Here is a 25,275-nt window from a genome sequence, read left to right on the forward strand (position 1 = left end):
TCAATTCCTGTCAAGAATATGAAGCTCCAGCACTACTGCTTCCCTTTGGCAACGCCATACACATGGAACCCTAAAAAGGAGGAAGCGTCCGCTGAGGCTGCCCAACGTGGGAGCTGGTGGCGTAGCCCGGCACACCCAAATCCCCAAGTCTGGCGAGCGCGGCTCGGGAACAGGCGCGTGGGGGCTGGAGACCCGGAGCCGCGCGCTCCCATCCCCAGCATGAGGCAAGCCTCCTCCCACAGCATCGGGAAGCCCCAGCGCCGCAGGCTTCCTCGCCCGGGAGGAGCTGCCGGGGCGCAGTTCCTGCACCGCTTCCTCCTGCAGCGGCAGCCACCCGTGCCCTCCTGCTCCGCGGGTTCGCAGCGCGCGCCGCGCGGGCCCGGAGGCGGCGGGGGAGGGTGGGGGAGGCGCGGCCGCACGCACGCGCGCAGCGGAGGCCCCGCCCCTCGGCCCGCCCGGCGGGAGCCGGGGAGAACCTGTCTCGCGGGGCGGGGAGCCGAGCTTCCTCCTGCGAGGGCTGCGCAGCGCCGCCCGAGTTCTCCTTCCGCCGCTGTCTCCAGGCTCCGAGGCGAGCGAGGGGCGAGCGGAAGGGCGCCGGAGCCGAGGCCCGACGCGGCTCGCGCTGGCCATGTCGCTGAGGGGGGAGCCGCTGCAGGCCTCGCCGCCCCCGGCCCTGCCGCCGCCTCCGGCCGCGCCCTCGGAGCAGTCGCTAGCCTCCCTGGCCGGCGCGACCCTCCTCCGCCTGGGGGAGCCGCTGCTGCGGAGGCTCGGCCAGACCCTGGACCGCGCGCCCGAGGGCCGGGGCTGGAGGCGGCTGGCCGAGCTGGCCGGCAGTCGGGGGCGCCTCCGGCTCAGGTGAGCCCGGGCGGGCGGGTGGGCTGGGGCGGAGGGCCGGAGCGCGTCGCGGGGGTGAGGAGAGGGCGCAGGTGGCGAGGGCTACCGCCACCCTCCGAGAACCCGAAGCCGTCCAAGTCCTGGGAATGCGAGGAGTGCGAGGTGGGGTCCGGGACGTGGAGGGCGAGAGGCCGAAGTGGCCCCGCGGTCGCTGCACCCTTTTCCTGCCCTCTGTCCCTGGAGCTGAAAGCGATTAAGTGGAAGGTAGTGACCCCGGAGGATATTGAGAGAATGAAATTCTGTCTGGGCTTGATTCCAGAGAACTTCAATGCAGAGGAAAGGGATGTGGACCCTGCCCCTGAGGGGCTAAGGAAGGTCGGGAGGCAGGTGTGCAGGTGAAGAGGGAGTGAAGCCAAGGACTGGGGTGCAGGGATTCCTGAAGGTTTTTATGCAGAGAAAAGGAAGGAGGGAAAGATTGAATCTAAACTATCTTCCTCCGTCAAACCGAGTTACCAGGTTTTTTTCTTGACTTCGCCATGAACGTAACTCGATTAAGAAAATCCTGGGGTTGTGGCTCAGTGGTAGAGCACTTGCCTAGCATGTGTGAGGCCCTGGGTTCGATTCTCAGCACCACATATAAATACATGAATAAAAGAAACGTCCATCAATCTCTAAAAAAATATTTAAAAAAAAGAAAATCCTGATAAAGAAAGGGTCCACGCTATTAGCGATTCTTGAAGTGTTGAGTCTCAAGACTCTTTACAATTATTCTTGTACAGTTATCCTAGAATGAGTGAAACCCTGTGTTGGGACCCCAGCAACCCCCCCCCCCAAATATATCTATATATATGTATATGACCCAGAGAGCCTTTATGCAGGTTATATGTATTACATACATATATATACTGCGATTTACCACGTTTGAAATTAAACCAAGAAACTTCCAAGACGTTAATTTATTTAAAAAGAACCCATCACATTGTTAACACTTTTGTAGAAAAGTAAACTTGTCCAAAACAAATTTTAAGAAGTAATTAGCAAAATAGCATTGATTCACATTTTGAAAATCTCTAATGTCTTGATCTAGTCATAAAAACTGGATTCTTTTATATGTTTCTCTGCATTCAGTCTGTTGAAATTGACAGGTAGCAACCAGCAACCCTGGAAACTTCTGAGAGAATGAATGAAAAAGTTAAATAAAATCGTAGTATTATGAAAAAACATTTTAACCTGTGGACCTCCTGAAAGGGTCCAGGAACTGCAACAGGGCTTCTAAGACTATACTTAAGACAACCACCACTCTGTCATTGTTATTACTTTGGCCTGCTTTTGAATCCCTTAGCAGTTTTTTAAACTTCTCAAGTGACCACACTTCATATTGTATTATCATTATTTGTTCACATCTTTAAAACTCCTTAAGAACAAAAGTCACTGCCTAATACTGTTATGCATAGAAGTTGTCTTAGACAATAAGTGCTTGTTAAATTAAGAAGAGGCAATCATTTAAACTATTGAGTGCCTGCTAGTAGCTAAAAATTCCAGAAGATAAAAAGTTAAATATTTTATTCCTCTTCATAAGGGTTTATCTAGTAATGGGCTAGAATTTTGTGACATTCACAGTAACATTAATTGCTATGTTGAATATAATAATAAAAATGGGGTTTTATTTTTTTTTATTTGAGCACAGAGTATAACCAAACAAGTGTTTTCACGTATTATCTATTTTAACCCTCCCAACACCCCTGAGTTACAAAGTTGAGATTGTGGCAAAAGGTGATGATGAGTTGGGATTATTTCCCATGCAGAAATGAGGTAAGGAGGGTAAGCTGGGAAAGTCAAGCAGACATAGGGTGCAAGTTCTTTCTATTCTAAGAAAAAACACATTAGGCTTTTAGCTGTACAGAGAAAATTAAAAATACTATTAGTTTAGGTACACAAATTTCTGACTTATCATAATGTAAAAAATTGTCATCTTGGGAGTGGTGACATCTGTCTGTAATCCCAGTGATTTAGGAGACTGAGACAGTAGGATCACAAATCCAGGCCAGCCTCAGCAACTTGGTGAGACCCTGTCTCAAAGTTTAAAAAAAAAAAAAAAAAAATTCAGAAAAAAAAGGACTGGGGATGTAGCTAAGTGGTAGAGCTAAGAGTTCAATCCCCGGTACTCCCCCACTACATACACACACACAAACCGTCTTTGGAGGCAGATCTCCATTTTAATATGGTGTTAATCAGGAGTCTAGTTAGGAAAGAATCTGGGCTTCTTGGAGATGACTACCACTTGGTGGTGAAGGAAGGAAGTCAGTAAGACTTTGCCAGTAAAAAGTGTGGCTGCTGGAATCTCAAAGGAATGAACACCTGATGCTGGGTGTTGCATTTTCCTCCCAAGCCTTCAGTCACTAGAGGCTGCAAAATGCTGTTAGCTTTGGGAGTTTGGTGAAAACTTTGAGGCCACTTTTCTGTGGAATAGTATAGAGAGGAGGGTAATCGCCTAGCAAGAGGTGACAAGCACAGAAGGGCATGCATTTGTGAAATCTGAGTGTTCTGGGTAGGAAGTCTGACGGGACAGGTGAGTTACACCAGTCTTCCAGGATGATAAAGGTTAGTTGGGGTGGGAACGGTTGGAGAATTGGCAAATATTTAAGGTTGTATCTGTTGACATCATAAGAGTTAAGCTGGCATTATGGAAGTTAGCACTGGAAACTTAGGGACTGGAGAGTGACAACCAAGGGTCTGGGATAGCTGTTGATTCTTAAGTCTATTTAAGACCATAAAAGCTTATGTTAAAGTGGTTTCATACTGATGGGAGAAGAGTATCTGTGATCGTAGAAGGTCCTAAGAGTATTTTTCTCTAGTGTTAGACAAGACTTGTAGTGAGAGAGTCTGATCCAAGTGAACGAGTCACAAAAGGATGTGAAGAGTTTGCAGTTACTAGAGTCACAGCCCAAATATCTTGAAAGTTGCCTCTTTTGTTTCTTCTCTCTTTACTTTTTTCCTGACTCTATACCTTTCCTCAAATTAGATGAGAATTTACTTAAGAATATGAATAAACCACAGGAAAAGTCCTTTCAGAGCCGTCTACCAGGAATTAGGAGTAATTGTAAATATTTTCAGATGGTTATTGATGACTCAGAATGATTGCTTACTTATGGTTTACTTACTTAGGCCATGTATATGGAAATGCCCTACATGAAAACCAGCCATGATTCCATTCCAAACTGATCTGATATTGGACACTGCTGTGAGTGTAAATGGGCACAGATTCTGAGTCTGAGTGTCTTGCACATAGTGTAAATTGTAAGCTTCAGGGATAGGCAGAGATTGGGGGGTGAGGGGTTCTAAAATTCCTGAATTCTGCCCAGTCAGAAGCTAAGAAATGGGACTGCGGAACATGCCCCAAGGAAAAACCATCAGTCATTGCATGCATTTATGTAGAAGGTGCTTCTTTAGCAACAGAAATCCCGCCCTCACTCAGCTTATAACAGGAATGAGAATATATATAAAAGTTCTAGCTAAAGGTTCCCTCCTCTCCATCTCTTGTTTTTTAATTTATAATAACCTTAGGGCTCAGACTTTGTATCTCTTTATGTTTTGTTTTTTAATCTAGTCTCCTCGTGTTATTCTTCAGTCATATGGCTTTATATATAATTAAGTTGATTGCTCCCAATATCTCTGCTTTGAATCCCCAGGTGTATGTAGATGTCTATTTGGCATCTCCTCTTGAGTGTCTCTTAGATATCTTAAATGTAACATCTACAACTTAACATGTCTCCTCCCACAAACCTCTTTCTCTCAGTTTTCTGCATCTTTTTTTTTTTTTTTTTTTTTTTTTTTTTTTTTTTTTTTTTTTTGGTACTGGGGATCTAAACCCAGGGCCTTGTGCTTACAAGGCAAGCACTCTACCGACTGAGCTATCTCCCCAGCCCAGTTTTCTGCATCTCTATAAATGGCAGCTACATCCTTCCAGTTGCAAAAAAATCAGTCATTCCTGATTCTGCTCCTAGATATGTTATTCTTGTCTTCAAATCCTCAGTATATATGTAGTATCCATCTTCCATATCTACCACACTGGGCCAAGCTACCACTGTTTCTCACCTGAATTATTCCAATAACCACTCAACTTCTTCCTCCTTTTGCTTTGCCCCTACTCCCGGTCTGTTCTCAGCATAGAAGTTCTTTAAAAAACATTAAATCGTCTTTTGTCCATCCTCTCCTCAAAACCCTCCAGTTGCTTTTCCATCTTAGTGTAAAAATGCCATTTAGATACTAGTTAACTCTTAGACCTAATATCCTACAGTTAATCAATCTCTCTCCCTCTCTCTCCCTCTCTCTCCCTCTCTCTCCCTCTCTCTCCCTCTCTCTCCCCCTCTCTCCCTCTCTCTCCCTCTCTCTCCCTCTCTCTCCCCCTCTGTCCCCCTCTCTCTCCCCCTCTCTCCCTCTCTCTCCCTCTCTCTCCCTCTCCCTCCCTCTCCTCTGTAGTCATGCTTTCTTGCTCTCCCCTGAACACAGTAGGGTCTTTGTACTTGCTGCTTGCTCAGAATGAGATGGTCTCCACAAATAACTACATGATTTGTTGTCTACTTTTCAAGTGTTTGCTTAAAACCATCCTCTGGATGAGGACTTTACTGATTATATTTGAAATTACCCCATACCTCTGCTCCAGTATTTCTTCTCCTCTTGCTTTGCCTTAGTTTTCTCCCACACACTTACCACCATTGGATAGATGGATACATGTCAAGAGATATGCTGGGCATGGCAGTGCACACCTGCAATCCCAGCAACTCAGAAGATTGACGCATGTGTGGATTGAGAGTTCCAAGCGAGCCTCAGCAAGTTAGCAAGGCCCTAAGCAACTTAACAAGATCCTGACTCAAAAAAAAAAAAAAAGGGGGAGGGTGGACAGGAGATGTGACTCAGTGGTTCAGTGCCCCTAGGTTCAATCCTCAGTACTTAAAAGAGAGAGAGAGAGAGAGGTGTGTCTGTGAGAGAGAGATCTGTCCTTCTCTAAAGTGAAAAATCCAGGAGGGTAGAAATTTTGTTTGCTATTCTATCCTCAATACCCAGAAAAAAATGACCTATTTTGGGTGATTAATAAATAAATTGAATTAATAAATGAAGATTCCAGAGAGTAAATGTTCCAAGAGGAGAAACAGAAGGACCTGAAAGCATTTCTGTGGTTTATACCCAAAAGGCCATTATAATATGTTCCATTTGATTTTCTAAAAGCAAAGCCCATTTGTTTCTGTAATAAAGCAGTTTTTTAAGTGTAATTCAAAAATTCCAAATTTGGGCTCAGGAAGCACACTTACAGGAATATAACTAAGGAAAGAAAGATAAAAGTTGGGTATTTGCATGCATCACCTTAGCTGAAAGCCAGTGCCCTTGCAGAAAATCAGTACAATGAAGGGAGACCCAGAATCTTGCTTTTCTCTTTGCCTCTTGTATTGGAAGAGAAATAGACTATCTCAATTTGGTCTTCATTCTTCAAGGAGAAGAAAAGTCAAAGTTAAAAAGTTAAAGCATCAGATTTGATGAGATGACTTCTTAATTTCATACATCAGATCCTAGCAAACTTCTGAATCCTAAAGCAAGTATATTTAGCATATAGTATTCTTATTTTTAAAAAAGCTCATTCTGATTATTTAAAAACTTAGTAATCCTGATTCCCATAATGATGGCTTCCCAGAAGGCAGTGTCGTGTACTCTCTTAACCTCAGCATCTGGAGCTCCAAAAAGGGAATATTTCAAGTCAGATAGATTTTATTTTTATTTTTTAATTAATATATATATATATATTTGGTTGTAGGTGGACATAGTACTTTTATTTTTATGTGATGCTGAGGATTGAACCAAGGGCCTGGCGTGTGCTAGGAAAGCATGCTACCTACCACTAAGCCATAACCCTAGCCCGAGACAGATTTCTATATATACCATTTCTAAGCCTTCAAGATCCAACATCATGACCTCAGTTCCACACAAGTGTTCTTAGTGCTCATTTCATTGCTTTTGGTTCTGCCAGTTGTTGAAGCAGCAGAAGCATGGGATACAAATGCTCTCGTTAGGTGTGGTTCTCAGCATAACAGGCATTTGTGTTTGCCTTGGTGTGTATGCACAAAAACAGAATGAACAGATGTAATTTTCAAAGGTCTCCTCGGTCAAACTTCACCCTGAAAACTTTTGTGTTATTGAGGATAAACCTGAACTTTTAGTCTGTAAACTTCCCAATGAACAGTAATGGTTTCATATTCTTGGTTGTTTCCCATGAGACCAAATAGACATTTGTTAAATGAGAAAAAAAAATGTTTTCTTTATAACAAATAATGTACTGAAAACTGCGACCTGTAAATTGTATTTGCTGCTTAGAAAAAGGTCAAAGACATGGGATGGTATAAATATGCAGAAGTAGTAGTTGATAGTTTCAGACTTCTCAAAGCACATGAAATAAGAAGGAGGAGTCTCTTGCCCAGAATCAAGCAAATCTCCACTGTTACCATCACTGCCTCCTGAATCCTTAAGGAGTCTTTTTCTCCGTGTTTTTATTGTATGTTTGTCTTACTTCCCAAGTTAATATTGTGCATAGATATCAAATGGCCAAAATTGAAATGTTTATCTCTAGGGGAAAAAAAAGTTTGGAAAAAATGTATTTAATGTATCTAATACTGAAATGGAGAAAAGATTTAATGTAAAAAAAGAAACCTTTACATTGACATTGGAAGAGATTCAATGTAAGCAAAACAACCTTTGTATTAATCAAGTAACAGCCCCATGGTGAGAAGTACATATTAAATATAAACTCATTATGTTGTAAGTAAAAAAAAAAAAAAGCTTAGTAATCCTTATATTATTTCCATGTATGTTCCTTGACTTGGGAATTTTAAATGTTTCCCATTTGCTAACTTTGTAACATTGCTGGTTCTATCTAGTGACATTTTTGAGACATTGGCTTCTCTTTCTCTCCAGAGCACCACTAGCACTAGTGATATTTGTTCATGTGCCATGATTTAGGATATTGTAACTCCCTAATGGAATGATGGCATACTCCTTTCAGAAGGCAGCAGAATTTAACCTTTTAGCACCTTCAATTTGGGTCATCTTGTGCTTCATTATCTTCAAAGAAGGAGTTAAAAACATTTTTTTTCTGGTCTTCCTAGTCCTTATTTTCGTATGAAAGACAAAAATTTTGATGACTATCAAGGCTGAATTTCTCTCACATTCCTGCTTCAAGATTTCTCTTGCACTCTCCTGCCTTAATAACTATGGGAACTGAGTGGGAGAAGGGAGTAAAGAGAAGGAGGAGGAGGAAATGCTAAAGGAGGAGGAGGAAAGAACACTAACATTCATAAAGTAAATAGCTGCTCACACACACCAACTTGTGGTTAATTCTTTACCTGGAGTGGTTCAGATATTTAGATGTATCATTCTGGAAAAAGGTTATTGACTTGAATAAATTTGTCATTTTCAGTTGTCTGGACCTGGAGCAGTGTTCTCTTAAGGTATTGGAGCCTGAAGGAAGCCCAAGCCTCTGTTTACTAAAACTAATGGGTGAAAAAGGTTGTACGGTAATGGAATTGAGCGACTTCCTACAGGCTATGGAACATACTGAAGTTCTTCAGCTTCTCAGCCCCCCAGGTGGGTTTTCCCCTTAGGAATATTCTGTAGAAGTTTGTGGAGTAAAATTTAGAGAAAAACATCTCTCATTTGACCAGGTAAATTTCATTAAATATTTTTGGAAAATATAAATGTATAGAGTTTCATTTCTCGTGTCAAAACCAAAAAGACATAGAAAGCAAATAAGAATGCATGAACATTGACTGTAGTTCAAAGAGCCAGCTATAGGAGATGTTTTTGAAATAATTGGAAAATTTTTAATATAGCCTACATATGTGACATTAGGGAGTTCATGCAATAATATTGTAGTTCTGTAGAAAAGTGTCCTATATTCCAGGAAGATGCATGCTAAAATATTTGTAGGTAAGATTATGTAAGAGTGAGCCAAAAAAAAGTGAATATACATAATTATTTTTATATATGAATGATAAAGGAAGTAGGATAGATGTTTATCATTTTGTTTGTTTTTGTTTTGGTACAGGGGCACTTAACCACTGAGTCACAGCCCCAGCCCTTTAGTTGTATTTTATTTGGAGGCAGGGTCTCGCCAATTTGCTTAGGGCCTCGCTAAGTTGCTGAGGTTGCTGAGGCTGGCTTTAAACTGTGTCCTCCTGACACAGCCTCCAGAGCCACTGGGATTACAGGCATGCGCCACTGCATGCAACAGATGTTTATTGTTTTAAGTTTTTTGCCAACATGATAGTTTTGAAGTGTAATTAAATCAACCATAATCGTTTTTCCTCAGTATGCCAATATTGAGTGAGGCATCTTTTTTCCAAAGTCACGTGAGGAATAGAAAATAGTTCCTCCTCTCTGTAGCTATAGATAGAGTTAGTCAATTTTAATGGTGTCAGGTAGGAGGGACATGTATCAGAGTTGCCTGATGGCAACAGTACTGCAGGCTCCCTTCCCAAGCGTCCACTCATGTCCCACTGGAAGCTAAAAGGCCAACCAAGCTTGGTAGGTCCATAGACTAAGGAATTAATGCTTTCTATTTTACATGATTTTCATGTATGCCATTTCGTTATGTAACAAACCTGGTTATAATATATTGTTATGTTAACATAAGGAATTAGGTACAGAAGACATAGCAGTGAACTATGGATTTACGTATACCGGAAACCTGAACTCAAAGTGATATAATAAAGGGAATACTTTGCTTGTCCTGACTGAAAAGCCTGTTTCTAAGGGACTGGTTGGTTTTTGTCTTTGTTCTTCCTCTCTTGACATAAGTTTCCTTCTAAGACTCATGCTCCAATAGCTCAAGATGTCTGCTAACCATTCCTGATCTCATTGATCTTTGTCCCCACATTCCCAGAAAGATCAGAAGATTCACTCTCATTAATTAGTTTTGTACACTTCCCTGTCCCTAAACCTGTCATTGTAGCCAGGAACATGGAATGTGCTGATTTGCCTGAATTAAAACCAGTAGTAGAATTGGGTTGAGTCAGCTTTTCAGGAACCACAGGTATCACCAAACAAAATTAGACCTATTGGATGAAAAACAGAGGCAACAGATGCTGGGAATATAACCAAAAAGTCATGAACAAATGAGAAGAAATATGGACTCCCAAGTCATCCCAATTTACCAGGCCTTAAGTAGATGGTAAAATAGGCCACCAGTAAATGCTTCCTTTGTGATATACACAGTATTGAATGCTTGACTTTTGTCTCCCAGCGCCTCTTTGTATCAAGTGTTGCAGGCCAGGAGTAACTAGCTACTAATGCAGATGACCCAATGTGCAACTCTTATCCTTCACCAGTCAGTAAACTTCTTAATATAGTATTTATTAATTTTTATATGCCCAGTGCCTCAAATAGTGAGTATCCAGTAGTTGTAAGGATCAAAATCCACCAGTCTAGGGCACTAAGTTCTCATACTTTATAGAACACCAAGGCCTCTGAAAACTTAAGAAACTTCTCTTGGAATTCAGTAAAACTTTTGAATCTCTTTGTCTTTTGCAATCTCTGATCATTGGTTGCCAGTTTTATGAGTGGAGTGCTCTGTCTTGCAGAGTAGTAGGAGTGGTATAAAATAATGATGTGTTGAATTGTTTCTAGACAATGACAAGGGCCAAACATCTCATAAATTTGTGGTGCAGTCACTGAGCTTGAAATCTATGGTCCCCAATTAAAGTTTCTTGTAGAAACTAGGCTTCACTGTAATTGAGTCATATATTTATTGACATGTAATATCTGCCTGAATTTTATAAATAATATTTTATATTTTGATTTTTAACAAGCCAGCAACTAGTAAAGTGCTACTCTAGTAAACACCAGTAATCTTTGAAAAATCCAATTTTGCTCTTTCTGCTTTTCTCCAAATAATAAGATTAGCATTTTCCTGTTTGTGTGCCCTGTTCAGGTTGGTCTGATATTTGGAAAACAGATGTTTCAAGATCATTCCAAAGGGCTCTTTTGTAGAATAGGAAAACAGTTTTTACATTACTACTTATATGCTGTTTCTGTGAAGTTTTTTGTTGTATTAGCCACATGGTATCAATAGAATTGGTTGTTACTTGAAATATATTTATTTAAAAGGAAATATTTTGAGGACTTAATAAAGCTCAGCAATGTTAGGAAGTAGTAATTTATTGTTTGCTTATTATCTATAGCTCACTGATATTCTAAAACTTATGCTATAGGTATTAGAATAAAGAAATGTAAGAATTATAGAGAAGAATTTTAATATCAAGGCTATTGAGAATAAAAACTATTGTAATTATATTAAGAATCCTAGCTCTGATAGAATCACCTTAATTTGTGACTTTGCTCATTCATTCAGTAAACCTTTACTGTATTCCAGTACTTTGCTATCTCAAGCATCAAGTGTTGTGAATTCAGAGCTGAGTAAAATAATGATTTCTACCTGTTGAAGGTCATAGTGTAGTAGGGGAATTAAACCTCACAGCCAGGACAATTGTAAAAATAAGTACATGTAAAGTAAGTAAGTTTATCTAATCTCTAGTTTTTCCTTTTCAGAGTACTATATTCTTGAATATTAGTGAAAACAAAGTAGAAATAGTCTAATGTTTTCTCTGTATTTTATCATTTCACAGGATGATATTATTCTTATTCCACAGAAAGTCTGATGATTTTTCTCTGATAGAGGTCAGATGATTTCCCCCTGATATCAGGGTCTCTGATAGGGGTCTGGTTAGGGTTAGTAAGATGAATTCTGTCAAAGATGCTGTGAGCCTCAGAACAGGCCTTTGAAAGTTCAACTGCAAGGAGGAGAAACTATAGATTAATTCTGACAGAAGGAACTTTAGTTTGCTGTATTCCATTCCAGTTGTTATGGAACAGTAGTCTGAGATAACCCTAAGAGATTACTGTAGTATTTGATCTGTCTTTTAAGAAACTGACCAAGTTTCTTTTTTTTTTTCCTTTTTGCGGTGCTGGGATTGAACCCAGGGCCTTGTGCTTATGGGGCAAGCACGCTACCAACTGAGCTATATACCCAGCCCCAAGTTTCTTTTATATATTCGGTAGCCCAGAAGTAACTAAAGCAGTGAGTGTTCCTCCATCTCTAACTGAATAATTCCTGTGATTTGGAACTAGCTTCAATGGTTGTTTATGTGAAATCTTAGATGAGTGTGAACTCATCCTGAAATTCTTGCTGTCACTAGGCTCTGGCACCTAATACGTTTTCTGAAGTCTTGAGAACTTAAGTTTCCCCTCTTCTGCTTTCTCTCTCATTGGACTTTTCCATAGCATATGGTTGGCCAGCTTCCTCTCAGTGTGGTCTTGCTTGAACTCTATGTTGGAGAAATTGTTTTAGTATTTTGTGTGACTGGTATCCAACCCTGACTTCCAGCACTGATAGTGTTTCCCTATTTTTATTTCTTTGCTCATCTTGTGAGAATTGGACAAGGGGATAATCAAATGTGCTAAAATTGTTTTGAACCAGAGATTTTTATTTCAGATCTTTATTCTTGTATTTAAGGTTCAAAGGCTCTGATCTCAAAGCAACCAATAGTAGCACATATGGTTGTGGAAAATGTAGATAAATTTAGATGTACAATTCAAGATATTTTTGCTTCTTTTGTTCTAAGTGAAAACATTTTGAGCACAGATTTATAAGCTTGATCAATTATATTTATATAGATCATAAAATGATTGCCTAAGGAAGTAAGTTCCTTAATTGCAATTGGTAGAGCAGAGACTGGAAATGTGAGAACATTTAAAGATAATTTACATTCTATATGTGCATTTCATTGGAATGAATCCTAAGTTTCTTACCAACACTGATTTTGTGATATTGCTGTTTTTTATTTCATTCTTCATATAAAGATGCTTCATTGAGGATACCTATCAGATGACTATGACCCAGCACATGATTTCGGTAGCATCTTTTCCACTTGCCCCCACCCCATTCTTTTATTTCATATCACTTTTTTCCTTGAATTCTTTGTAGCATACTCATTATGTTTTTATATCAGTTTTTATTGGCAAACGAGCTCCAGGATAAGTGCAGAGACTACTGAGCACGATTTTTTAGTTTCCAAAATACCTTAACTTCACATTTTATCTTCATACCTCAGTAAAGTGTGAACATTTAATCTTAACCAGCAAATACTTGTGTGGAAAAGAGACTTAGGGAAGTTATCATTTGGCCAAAGTCACAGTGAGTTATTGACAAAGGTAAGATTAAAAACAAGGTCTGCACTGGTGCCATTTTCAAAATTGTAGGTTACTTGAGAAACTTAGTAATGGATTATTACCTTAGGTGCTCCTTTGACCCATGGATTTCAATTTTTTTCATATTACAAAGCTTAAAAGTGCCTAAATACTATTTCTTAACTATAAGGGACTTTGCTTGTTTCACGGATCCAGGAAATTGATAATTATTCCTGAAAAAGAAAATATCAAGAAGTGAAAAAAGGCAAAGTATGGATGGGAATAAGATTAAAGAAGTAGAGATGGAAAGGGAATGTTGAGTGAGGTCTGAAAGAATGTGTTTCTGGGTGTGAGTGTTTAGTCCTGGGCACTCTAGCAGAACAAGGGATGAATGTGGGAGACTAGATTTTGCCACATAGGTGCAAATGCAAATTGACATGTAAGAGGGACACTCATGGGCATGCACTGATTGTGTAAAAGAAGAGATGTGTTACGGGAAGAGAAGGGGTGTTTATTCTGGAACGCTGTAGGACACATAGGTAGTTTGCTGTGATAGCTTAAAAATTTTTAGAGTAACTTTGAGAGAAAACATTTTAGATGGAAGCTGATGAAAAAAGAATTTTTTTTTTTTTGGGTTCATGACCTCCGAGAGTATATTTAAATATATTCAATAGATCTGTTTCTGGAAAGAGTGTTTGTGAATTACATTACTATTTATGTGAATTGTAAAAATAAAGTGAACCTATGATGAATCCTTTTGTCAAACTAAGAATTGTCCTAATTTACCTTTTTTGTAATTCTAGCAATGTTTTAAACCTTGTTTTATTGCTTAATATCATGTATCTGTGTGTGTGTGTGTGTGTGTGTGTAAAGCACAATCCCTAGTTCCATACCTTGTCACATTCTCCCAGGCTTACAGGAAATCAAGTAACTTCTCTTGACTTCTTTGCAGATATTATCTGAAAATATGCTTGTTTGCCAGGAAACTGTGCATTTACCATTTAAAATAGAACTTTCATTTGTGTACCTTGCTACATCCTACATAGTGCGGTGCCAGATTCTTTCCTTACCTTTGTTCAGCACCTTCTGACTAGTTGGTGCTGCACACAGTGTTGGTTAAGGGTTGACCATGGTTCCCTGTTGTACAAGGCTTCGTGGGAGGAAGGAAGTGTGTGTGGTTAAAATGGGAGGTATTGCAACTTCTTTGCTTTACTGCTCACCGGGTGCAGTTTCCAAATCTCATTTTGCCTTTATATTCTCAGTCTTTGAAGCAATAAGTGATAATTTTATATATATATAATTTTGTGTATTTATATAATTATTGTCAAAGACTAGACTATACTAAAATTATTGGTATAGAACCAATTTACAAACTGAATTGGAATGTTCTTTAGAAATCATTTAGTTTTGTATCCCACACAAAGGAAAGATGCTTTAGAATATCTATGCCATGTGGTTCTCTTCCAGTAAAGTCATTCACTGCTTTGTAAGACTCTCTAGGAAGAAAGCCTTTTAATTTCTGTAGTTATTGTCTCTTATCTCTTATATAATGACAGAGAATATGTGCCATGGTAAATTTGTAAGCAGTGTCATAGTGCAGAATTGTTCTGCCTGACACTTTCTTCAGTAAGAAAGGCTTATTGGGGCAGTAGATGGGATTGCTGTGGAGAATACATTGACAATCACTGGGATAGGAAAAGTACAGATTTACATCCTGGTTCTGCCCTTTTACAGGGAAAAAAGAGGTAATTTGAGTAACCTACAAATTACCTCTTACAACAGAAATATAATTCATTTCTACATTTTATAGTTGTTTTGGAGGATTATGATAAAAATGCCTGGTGCATTTCAGCCAGTAAATTGCTGCTACAATAATTTTTATTATTATACACAGTCACTTAACAACTGCATGTTGAACCCCACTGTATTACTATATATGACAGGTGCTACTCTAGGTGTGGAGTAAACTGGTAACTAAGACAAATGTGGTCCTTGCTCTCATCAAGCTTTTATTTTAGTAGGTTAGATAGGCAGTAAGAAAGGATATTTCAGGTAGTAGGGAACTTGGGGTGGAAAGATAGCTAATTTAGAGTTGTCTCCCAGAGAAACTGTTAACATATTAGTAAGAGACCTGAATGATGAGAAAAGTTCAGTGGGGCTTTGTGAGCCATGGTAAGGAGATGGAATTTTATTCCAAGTATAGTGGGAGGACACTCAAGGGTTTTAATTACAGGAGTGATTATGAATTAATTTGTTTTAAAAGATATTTGAACTGTTGGTTAGAAGCAAGGGAATAAGTGAACAGGCTTATTATCACTCCAGAACTGACAGTAGCTTGGATTAAGATTGGGTCACTTGAGGCAGGCATGGTGGCACATACCTGTAATCCCAGTGGCTTAGGAGGCTGAGGCAGGAGGATTGTAAGTTCAAAGTCAGCCTTAGCAATTTAGCGAGGCCCTAAATAAGCAACTCATCGACACCCTGTCTCTAAATAAAATATAAAAAAGGGCTGGGGATGTGGCTCAGAGGTTAAGAGCCCCTGGGTTCAATCCTTGGTACTCAAAAAAAAAAAAAAAGATTGTGGCACTGAAAGATGGTGAGACATGGCAAAGCTTAAAGGATGGGGCTTGCAAACAGATTGCAAGTGCAGAATGAGGAAGTAGGAGGACGCTTTCAAGGATGACTGCTAAGTTTAATCCTGAGTCACTGGACAGATGATGGTAGGCTGCAGCCTTCCCCAGGGAAAACCTGCAGGAGCTGGCAGAGGAGTCTGTTTTGTGTCAGAGGACCTGGGCCCATCCAAAGTTAAAGCCAATTTAACCAAAACTATATTTTTCAGATTTTTTTTCCTTTTTATCATTGTTATAACTATTTCCCCTTCTTACCATACCTAAACTTGGAAAATCAGAATATTCATATTTTAAAGTTGTGCTGTAAGACTTCCCAGGTAGATAAATGATAAAGGTGGAGACATTAAAATATAGTGTTGTGACTTTCCCACCAGTGTCACAGATTTCAGAAAAATTCTGAACTTCATTCATCCTAGGCTAACTTGTCCTTCATGTAAAAGATTAGTGAAACTGAAGGCTCTCCCCTGTCAAGAGCTTTAATTTTTTTTTTTTTTTTAAGAAGTTGTACTGTTTTTGCTTAAGACTGTCTAGGGTTTCTCCAGACCATCAAATGTGCTAGGTATGCAATAAATATTTACTCAAGTTTTGTTCCTATTTGGTATCTTTCTGTTATGGATTTCACATACATATTTTACTATTATATAGTTTTTTATAGGAAGCTTAATACCTTTGATACATTAAGATTGCTTTTATTTATAATCTCTCCTTATTACTCGTAATCTTGTTTTGTTACTTTGGATTAATGATTGTAGAGAGAAAAAAAAACAGTTTTAAGATCATATTCAGGATAGTTAAGGAAACAAGTAGGATCAGGAAGTTTTAATGATCTTTTCTTCTTGAAAACCAGTTAACCCAGTTTTATGGATTATAATCTTGGCAAATGTAAAACTTCCTAACTTTAGTGTTTATTTTGTTTTTTTGTTTTTTAATGTCAGGTATCTATTGCTGCATAGTAGATTACCCCAATGCTTAAAACAACCATTTATAACTTAAGTTTTGAGGATAGAAGTCTGGATTAGGGCCTCTCATGAGGTGCATACTGTCTGCCAAAACCACAGTCATATGAATTTTTGTCTGGGATTGAAAAATCCTCTGCTCAGATGGCTCACTCACACCACTGTTGTCAGGAGACCCCATTTCCTAATGCTTTGGCAGGAGGCCTATTTCTTTCCTTACCCAGGATGAGTGAATGAGAGAAAAATAAGGGAGGTGGAGTGTTCTGTTATTGATGCCAAGATTTCCTTCAAAACTCCTTGCAAACGTTTTCTGAGTTTTGATACTAGTAGTCATTCCTGGGATGAGAAATTTTTACATCACAAGTATCAAATTTATATCATACTGTTTTGTGAATTTCTGCTTCTAAAATAAGTTTCATTTCAGTGATAAGTCATAATGATCATTTCTTGACATTTTTACGATATCTTACTTAATCTATTTTGTTCTACTAAATAGAATGCCACAGACTGGGTGATTTCCTTTCTTTTCCCTTTTTTTTTAACCAGGGATTGAACCCAGGGGTGCTTAATCACTGAGCCACATCCCCAGCTTTTTGTATTTTTTGATTTTGAGATAAGTTCTCGATAAGTTGCTTAGGGCCTCGCTAAGTTGCTAAGGCTGGCCTCAAACTTGTGATCCTCCTATCTTAGCCTCCTGAGCTGCTGGGATTTCAGGCATGTGTCACTGTAACTAGCCAGACTGGGTAATTTCTAAAGAACAAAGTTTACTTTTCCATTTCTAGAGCCTGGAAAGTTTAAGATCAAGGCACCAGTATGTGATGAGGGCCTTCTTGCTGCAACCTCACATGACACAAGGTAGAGTAGCAAGCATGGCTGTTGTGTCTTTACATAGCAGAAAAGCAAAAGAGAGTAAACCCATTCCTGAGCCCTTTTTATAGTGTAGTAGTCCGTTCAGGGCATTGCACATGAGGATGGGGCCCACATGACCTAAACCCCTCCCACTGGCCCACCTCCCAACACTGTTGTCTATTTTCAACACATGAATTTTGGGTGACACGTTGAGACCACAGCAGGCATTTAAATTTAATCCTTGTTTTACTAATAGTCACCTAACTCAGTTGAAGTCCCAGCTATATGAGCATTTTGGACAGTATTTGCATTAACAGGCCCTGAGAACTACGGTGTACTGCTGCCTGGCAGCTATCTGCTGTAAGTGCATCCTTATTTCAGAAGTATTAGAATGTGGGGAAAACAGAGTGTCTAAGAATTGAAGAAAGGTGGCAAGTAATTCTCCCCCAGTCATGTGGAAGTATATTAAATCAAAGTCTTTTGCAGGTAAGTCTCTTTCCTCAAGATTCTACAAAGCCTACAACTCACAGACTCAAACAGATGTAGAAGGAAGTTACTTTTATTTGAATATAAACACGTTTGTGAAAAAGATGAATATACAGGTTATTTTCAAAATATTTCTTTTTGTGGTTTCAGAAATATACAAGGAAAACCCATCTTTTGTGACTTTATTTACATAACTTTTTTTTTAAAGGATTAAAGATCACTGTAAACCCAGAATCAAAGGCAGTCTTGGCTGGACAGTTTGTGAAACTCTGTTGCCGTGCAACTGGACATCCTTTTGTACAATACCAATGGTTCAAAATGAACAAAGAGGTAACTTTTTTAAAGTGTCTTAATTTCTTTGTTTTAAGAAGAGAAAAAGAAAATTAATTAACATTATTGTGCTAACTGTAATTTTAGGAATTTGACTAAAGAGTCTGATAGATATTGTTAATATTATTAATGAAGTATTCAATAATCTTTATTATGGTAATAATTCCAAAATTATCTTGCCAAAACAATGTAAGAAATAATTAACTCAGTTTTCCACTGTAAAAATTGTGGTAAATAGGGATTACTTAGGGCAACGATGTAAATAAATAGGAACCATCACTGGTATTTTCTAACATATCTTCCAGATTCTTTACAACAGATTATATTTCAACCACGATTCTTAGCTAAAAGACTTTGAAGGTTATGTGGAAAGCTAATGTAATGTTATTATTTGAAGAATTCCACAGAACTAGGTTACATGAAAAGATATAAATGTTTCTTTTTTGCTAGGAATTGAACTCAGGGCATTGCACATGCTGGGCAAGTACTGTATCACTGAGCTATACCTCTCACCCTATCCATTCTTAAGTAAAATTAAGGTTCACAGAGTGGGTCACTTATTCCACTTGTGGAAGGATTGGATGCGTGCACCTCCCAACAAGTAATTTAAAATCACATATTAGGATTCTCTTTTCTTGAAAGTTTTTTGAGCCACCCTGCCACTAGGAACTTCTGTCCAGTCGTCCCATGTGTACCCATTTTTGTGGGCTTTTCTGTTTCATTCCCTCTCCTTCACCTGCTTTCCTTCTGCATTACACCTCAAAGCTCCGTACATGTTTTTTTCAACCTATTAGTCACAGTAAATCCAACATCCTTCCACACTCGATGCCTAGGCTCCATTTGCAAATCTGAAACCAAGTAAAAGAGCCATGAGATTATGATCTTTGCTTCTTGGAATCACCTTATACCACAGAAGAAATTTGTGGTTTTATAGCATTTTTTTAATGTTCATCTACATAGGTAAAGTAGAGCAACTATGGAATGTAGAAAAAAGTTTGCATGTAGGTTTTGGAGTTAGACAGGTCTATATTGGAACACTACTGTTATTCATCACATGAACTCCTACCATCAGGAGTTATAAGAACTAAATATGAGCCTAGGCTGTTGGGAGATAGTAGTTGTCTTAGTCAGCTATTTCGCTGCTGTGACTAAATGATCTGACCAGCATAATTATGGAGAGGAAAGGTTTATCTGAGGGCTCACAGTTTCAGAGGTCTTAGTCCATAGAAGACCAGCTCCATTCCTCAGGGCTTGAGGTAGAAGAGTGTGGCAGAGGGAAGCAGCTTGCATCATCAGGAAATAGGGAGAGGAAAAAGAGAGAATCTCCACTCTCTAGATAAAAAATATATACCACATAACCATGCCCCAATTCCCACCTCCTCTAGCCACAACCTACCACTTCAGTTGATCCCATCAGGGATTAATTCACTGATTGGGTTAAGACTCTTAATAGCCCAATCATTTCTCCTCTGAACTTTCCTGCATTGTCTCACATGTGAGCTTTTGGGGGACACCTCACATCCAAACTATAACAGTAGTGAAAGGTATTTTTACCATTTTTTTTCCCTATTACAAAGTTGCTTTTATTTGAATAAACACCTTTTGCAGGAAAAGTATTAGAAAAACCCTACTGCATTAAGCATACATTTGTAAGATTTTTCCTGATTGGAGAAAAATATAAATTTAGTGATTATGGAGTACATCTTAGATATGAAGAGCTGAAATGGATTTTAGAAAGGACTTTTTTGTGTGATCTGTTAGGATAAAACCCAGGACCTCGCATGTACTAAGCAAGCACTCCAAACACTGCCACTGAACTACATCCCCAACCCTGTAATGGACTTTTTTTTGGGTACCGGGAATTAAACTCAGGGGCACTCAACCACTGAGCCACATCCCCAGCCCTATTTTGTATTTTATTTAGAAACAGGGTCTCACTGAGTTACTTAGCACCTCACTTTGCTGAGGCTGGCTCTGAACTCGCAATCTTCCTGCCTCAGCCTTCCGAGGCACTGGGTTTATAGGGGTGCGTCACTGCGCCCAACTCTGTAATGGATTTTAAAATTCTAATGAGTCAGACCACTCTTATGTTCCTGGGTGTACATTAGGAGATATCCACTTAAGTATTTGTGGAGCACCTGCTTTGTGCCAGGTCACATTTTAAGGCATGACAAGAGAGCAGTGACACTTAAGGTCCCTGTGCAGGTGTGGGGAGGGGGGGACTGTAAGCAAATGTGATCATTTCTTTGAGTTCAGAGCTAGGAGAAAAATAAGCATGTGGTAATAAAATAAGCATAAAGTAAGAAGCCACAAAAGGCTTTAGTCAGGGTAAGTAACATGGGAGGATTTATGTTTTTAACACAAACACTTGAAGGAAGCAGAGAATAGCAAGAAGACCAGGTATCTAATGCCTGTGCTCGAAAAGAAGTAGCCCTAGTGTGGAGTTGGGTAAAGCAGTGGAGATGGATCACAGGGTGTATTTCAGCTTCAATTTTGGATAAAATTAGCCAGCTGATAGGTAGGATGTGTAACATGAGGAAGAAGGAAGAAAGGTCAAGGATGGTGACTAGGTTTTCCACTTGAGCACCTGGGACATATTTATACTGAAGTGTTGAGAAGACTGAAGTAGATTTAGGGTGAAAAATCAAGGATTTGACTTTAGACATGTTAAATTTGAAATACTGCACATCCAAATGAATCAGCTAGGCAATTGGGATATCTGGTGAGATAACATCGAGAGTTCAGTAGTGAAGGATGAACCAGTAAAGAAACTCAGAAGAATAAAAAGGAAAGTATTTCAAGAAGAAAGGGTGGTCAGCTTTTTCAGTTGCTTCTCGAGGAGGCTTGTGGAGTGAAGGGAGGTTTGGTTTTGGCTTATTGTGTTTTGGAGAGTGATAGAGTAAATGCGAGAAATAGATGCTAAAATAGGAAATTGCAGGAGCAAAGTCAGAGAGGATGGGATTATTGGGAAAGGAGTGTTTTTCCTCTGCTTCCAGTGCTGGGAACCTGCAGATAGCAAGAAAAAGGGGTTATTCATATGTATGCAGGAATCTACAAAAGAAGTAACTTGCTAACTGATTAAAGTTAGAGGCTTTTGTACTTAACTTGCAGAGAAACTTCTGTAGAAAATCAGATAGGTTTCTTCAGAAAAGACAAAGAATTTCTAGAAGAATAAGGGGAGTAGAAAAATGTGTGGTAATCTTTGAGAGGTGCTGAGTCTTCCTCTTCTTCATGGTCATAAAATTGAAGAGGGTATTTATGGTAGGTTTACTCTGGTCTCCTTCTATGGAGCAGAAGTTACCCAAGAGGGAATTTATAGCAACCTCGTTTTCTAGAATTTTTTTCTTTTGGTCAGAAAAAGGATGACTGAGAAGACTTCTTTCTGCTTCTGTTGAGTCCCAGATGTTTTCAGTTTAATAGTCTTCACACCAACTCTTGAGGTGCTGAGTGGGTCTTCATGTGTCTTAAGCACAAGCTGTCTTTATTAGGAAGATGCATCTTCCATCTGAATAGGAAGGAAGAGAGCAGTTATAAATAGGCATGGGCACTGACAGGTGGGTTTGTGATTCAGTGACAGGAGGAGGAAAGAATTTCTGTCTGCATTCAGTGCCTGAAAGAAGTAGGATTTCAAGAGGTTTGAAAGAATACACGAATCATCTAATAGGAAAGCATGCTTAGCAGGGTGACAGAAGGATTATCAGGCCATGCTAAGTGCAGCCTCTCATCCCAGTAGTTCCATTTTCAGTGAAATGCTTTTTGCTCTTGTGTGTGTACTGAGAGTCAAGTTGGTTGGGGTGTGGAGAGGAAGAGCTGCAGTCTTGTTGAAATAACTTTGCAAGGGGCTGTTATAACACAATGAGGTGGCACTCGAGGAAGCCCCTTGGCAATGCGCCCAAGTTGGGTGGAGCTGATGAATTAATTGCTGGGGAGTAAAAGAAACCTTTCTACACTGACAGAAGCCCAGGCAGAAGAACTCAGGAGATCTTGGATGGCCATTTCCTCCCATCACTTACATGCTTCCACAACCCTTCTCTGCCCAGCCCTTGAAAGAAGCTGGTTGTGGTTCGTTTAAGGAGATTATCCTCTTACAGAATTTTTTAGATGAGAAAGTAGGGTCTTGAGGTGAAATAATTGTCCCTGTATTCACAGCTCATTTGATCAGAACTGAAAGTAAAAACCAAGTCTAACTCTGTGTTCTCTCCACACCACAGTGGTGTTTATCGTGTTATATCTAGTTAACTCATAAAGGTTGCAGTTGCAAATCCTTTCTTACTGAACATTCAAACTTTTTATAACAGAACAACTTTTCTATTAGTGAGTTTGGGGAAGATATTTGGGTGACAGCTCACTTCTTTTAATGAATTTTTAAAAGACTATTGATCTAAATAACTCCAAATGCCTTTGTTTGTTTTTCAGCTAACAAATATTTTAGAACTTGGAGGGGGAAAAAAGATAGATTTTCAAAGTTCCAAATTTATATCACAGATTATATTATGTATTCTAAGATGCATTTTTGATGAAGCATTTACTTATAGTATCTTATACTTTCACAGATTCCATATGGAAATGCATCAGAACTTATTTTTAACACAGTGCATGTAAAAGATGCAGGCTTTTATGTCTGTCGTGTTAATAATAATCTCACCTTTGAATTCAGCCAATGGTCACAGCTGGATGTTTGTGATGTGACAGAAGTAACAGAAAACTTCCGGAGTAAGTGATAAAAGAAGTTTAATGTTGATTGGTGAATTGCCATAATTCTTTACTTTAAAAGAACATCGTAGTGTCAGAATAGTACCAGAAGCTCACAGATGTACTTTGTCCAATACATTGTCACTAGTCATTAAGATTTTGTGGTTTAATCACCTTTCTTGTGTCTGTATGCACATGCATGCATGCACACACTTACATGCTCACATAGATCTTTTAGGATAACAGAATCTTCTCTGTCTGATCCCTGCTGCTGAACTCCTCCACCCACTAGTTTTAATGACCCATTACTCTGCCTTCATGCACAGCATCTCTAACTCAAACTTAGTTTCTCCCCATTACCTACGTGTTAACTTTGCTTAACTCAGAATTTTCTAAACATTTATCCATAGCACTTGCTTATCCTTAGAACATCTCTTAGTATTTCTGGCATTACTATAGTTTTGTGAAACTTAGTTTGGTAGATGTTTTTAAAGATTGTAAAAAACTGAAGAGTGAATGTGGACATTTTTTTTTTAATTATAGAAAAAATGTGTTTTTATTTTTAACCTAGATATTTTTTTCTTTTAATTTAAGGAAGTCCGGATAGCTTGCCTGAATCCAGGTTGCAAATCTGTGTTGAACCAAAGTCCCAAAAACTGATGCTAGGCAGCACATTGGTATTACAGTGTGTTGCTATTGGAAGCCCTATTCCTCACTACCAGTGGTTCAAAAATGAATCACCATTACCACATGAGACAAAAAAGCTATACATGGTAGGTTGTTGATTTGGGGAAAGTTAATATGTGAAATAAATGGTAGAATTAAAATGAAAAGTGAACACTAAAACTCATTTTTCAGGTTGCTTTTTTTTAATTTAATTTTATTGTTTTATTTTTCTATTTATACATGAGAGCAGAATACATTTTGATTCATTGTACATAAATGGGGTACAACTTTTCATTTCTCTAATTGTACACGAAGTAGAATCACACCCTTTGTATAATCATACATGTAATGATGTTTGTCTCATTCCATTATCTTTCCTTTCCCCCACCCCCTCCCCATCCCTCACTTCCCTCTACACAGTCCACCATTTCTCCATTCTTCCCTCACTTCCTCCTGCCCCCCCACATGTATCATCATCCACTTATCAAAGAAATCATTCAGCTTTTGGTTTTTTGGGATTGGCTTATTTCACTTAGCATGATATTCTCCAGCTCCATCCATTTACCTTCAAATGCCATAATTTTTTTCTTCTTTTTGACTGAATAATATTCCATTGTGTATATATACCATAGTTTCTTTATCCATTCATCTATTGAAAGGCATCTGGGTTGGTTCCACAATCTAGCTATTGTGAATTGAGCTTGTATAAACATTGGTGTAGCTGCATCACTGTAGTATGCTGATTTTAAATTCTTTGGGTATAAACCAAGGAGTAGCATAACTGGGTCAAATGGTGGGTCCGTTCCAAGTTTTCTGAGGAATCTCCATCCTGCTTTCCGTAGTGGCTGCACCAATTTGCAGCTCCACCAGCAATGTATGAGTGTGTCTTTTTCCTCACATCCTTGCCAACACCTATTATTGCTTGTATTCTTGATAATAGCCATTCTAATTGGAGTGAGATGAAATCTTAAAGTGGTTTTTATTTGCATTTCTCTAATTACTAGAGATTTTGAATGCTTTTTCATATATTTGTTGATTGCTTGTATACCTTCTGTGAAGTGTCTGCCCAGTTTCTGTGACCTTATTGATTGGGTTCTTCGTATTTTTGGTATAAAATTTTTTAAGTTCTTTACAAATTTTGGAGATTAGTGCTATCTGAAGTGCATGTAGAAAAGATTTTCTCCCACTCTGTAGGCTCTCTTTCCATATTATTGATTGTTAACTGAGAAAAAACTTTTTAGTTTGAATCCATCCCATTTATTGATCCTTACTTTCATTTCTTGTGCTATGGAGATCTTGTTAAGGAAGTCTAGTTCTAAGCCAACATGATGAAGATTCAGGCCTACTTTTTCTTCTATTTGGTGAAGGGTCTCAGGTCTAATGCCTAGATCCTTGATCCATTTAAAGTTTTGTACAGGGTGAGAGATACGGGTTTAACTTCATTTTACTGCATATGGATTTCCAGTTTTCCCAGCACCATTAGTTGAAGAGGCTATCTTTTCTCCGTTGTATATTTTTGGCACCTTTGTCTAGTATGAGGTAACTGTATTTATGTGGGTTTGTCTCTGTGTCTTCTATTCTGTATCATTGGTCTGCCTGTCTGT

At 38.9% G+C, this 25,275-nt stretch overlaps 1 protein-coding gene and 1 pseudogene across 2 annotated transcripts in view; both read left to right on the forward strand.

The window, feature by feature from the left end:
- The first annotated feature begins 462 nt into the window (after window positions 1-462).
- Window positions 463-25,275, forward strand: part of Malt1 (MALT1 paracaspase) — a 59,526-nt gene continuing 34,713 nt past the window's right edge. For both annotated transcript variants that reach the window (XM_047526643.1, XM_047526644.1), the window contains exons 1-5: window positions 463-855; window positions 8,297-8,463; window positions 18,192-18,313; window positions 22,867-23,026; window positions 23,600-23,778. In XM_047526643.1, coding sequence (XP_047382599.1) covers window positions 629-855; window positions 8,297-8,463; window positions 18,192-18,313; window positions 22,867-23,026; window positions 23,600-23,778 — 855 coding nt within the window. In that variant the 5' untranslated portion in view covers window positions 463-628. The remainder of the gene's footprint in view (window positions 856-8,296; window positions 8,464-18,191; window positions 18,314-22,866; window positions 23,027-23,599; window positions 23,779-25,275) is intronic.
- LOC124965729 (small integral membrane protein 30-like) lies at window positions 981-6,970 on the forward strand (annotated as a pseudogene).

This window comes from Sciurus carolinensis, chromosome 15 (genome assembly GCF_902686445.1).
Source record: "Sciurus carolinensis chromosome 15, mSciCar1.2, whole genome shotgun sequence".
Taxonomy (NCBI): Eukaryota; Metazoa; Chordata; class Mammalia; order Rodentia; family Sciuridae; genus Sciurus; species Sciurus carolinensis.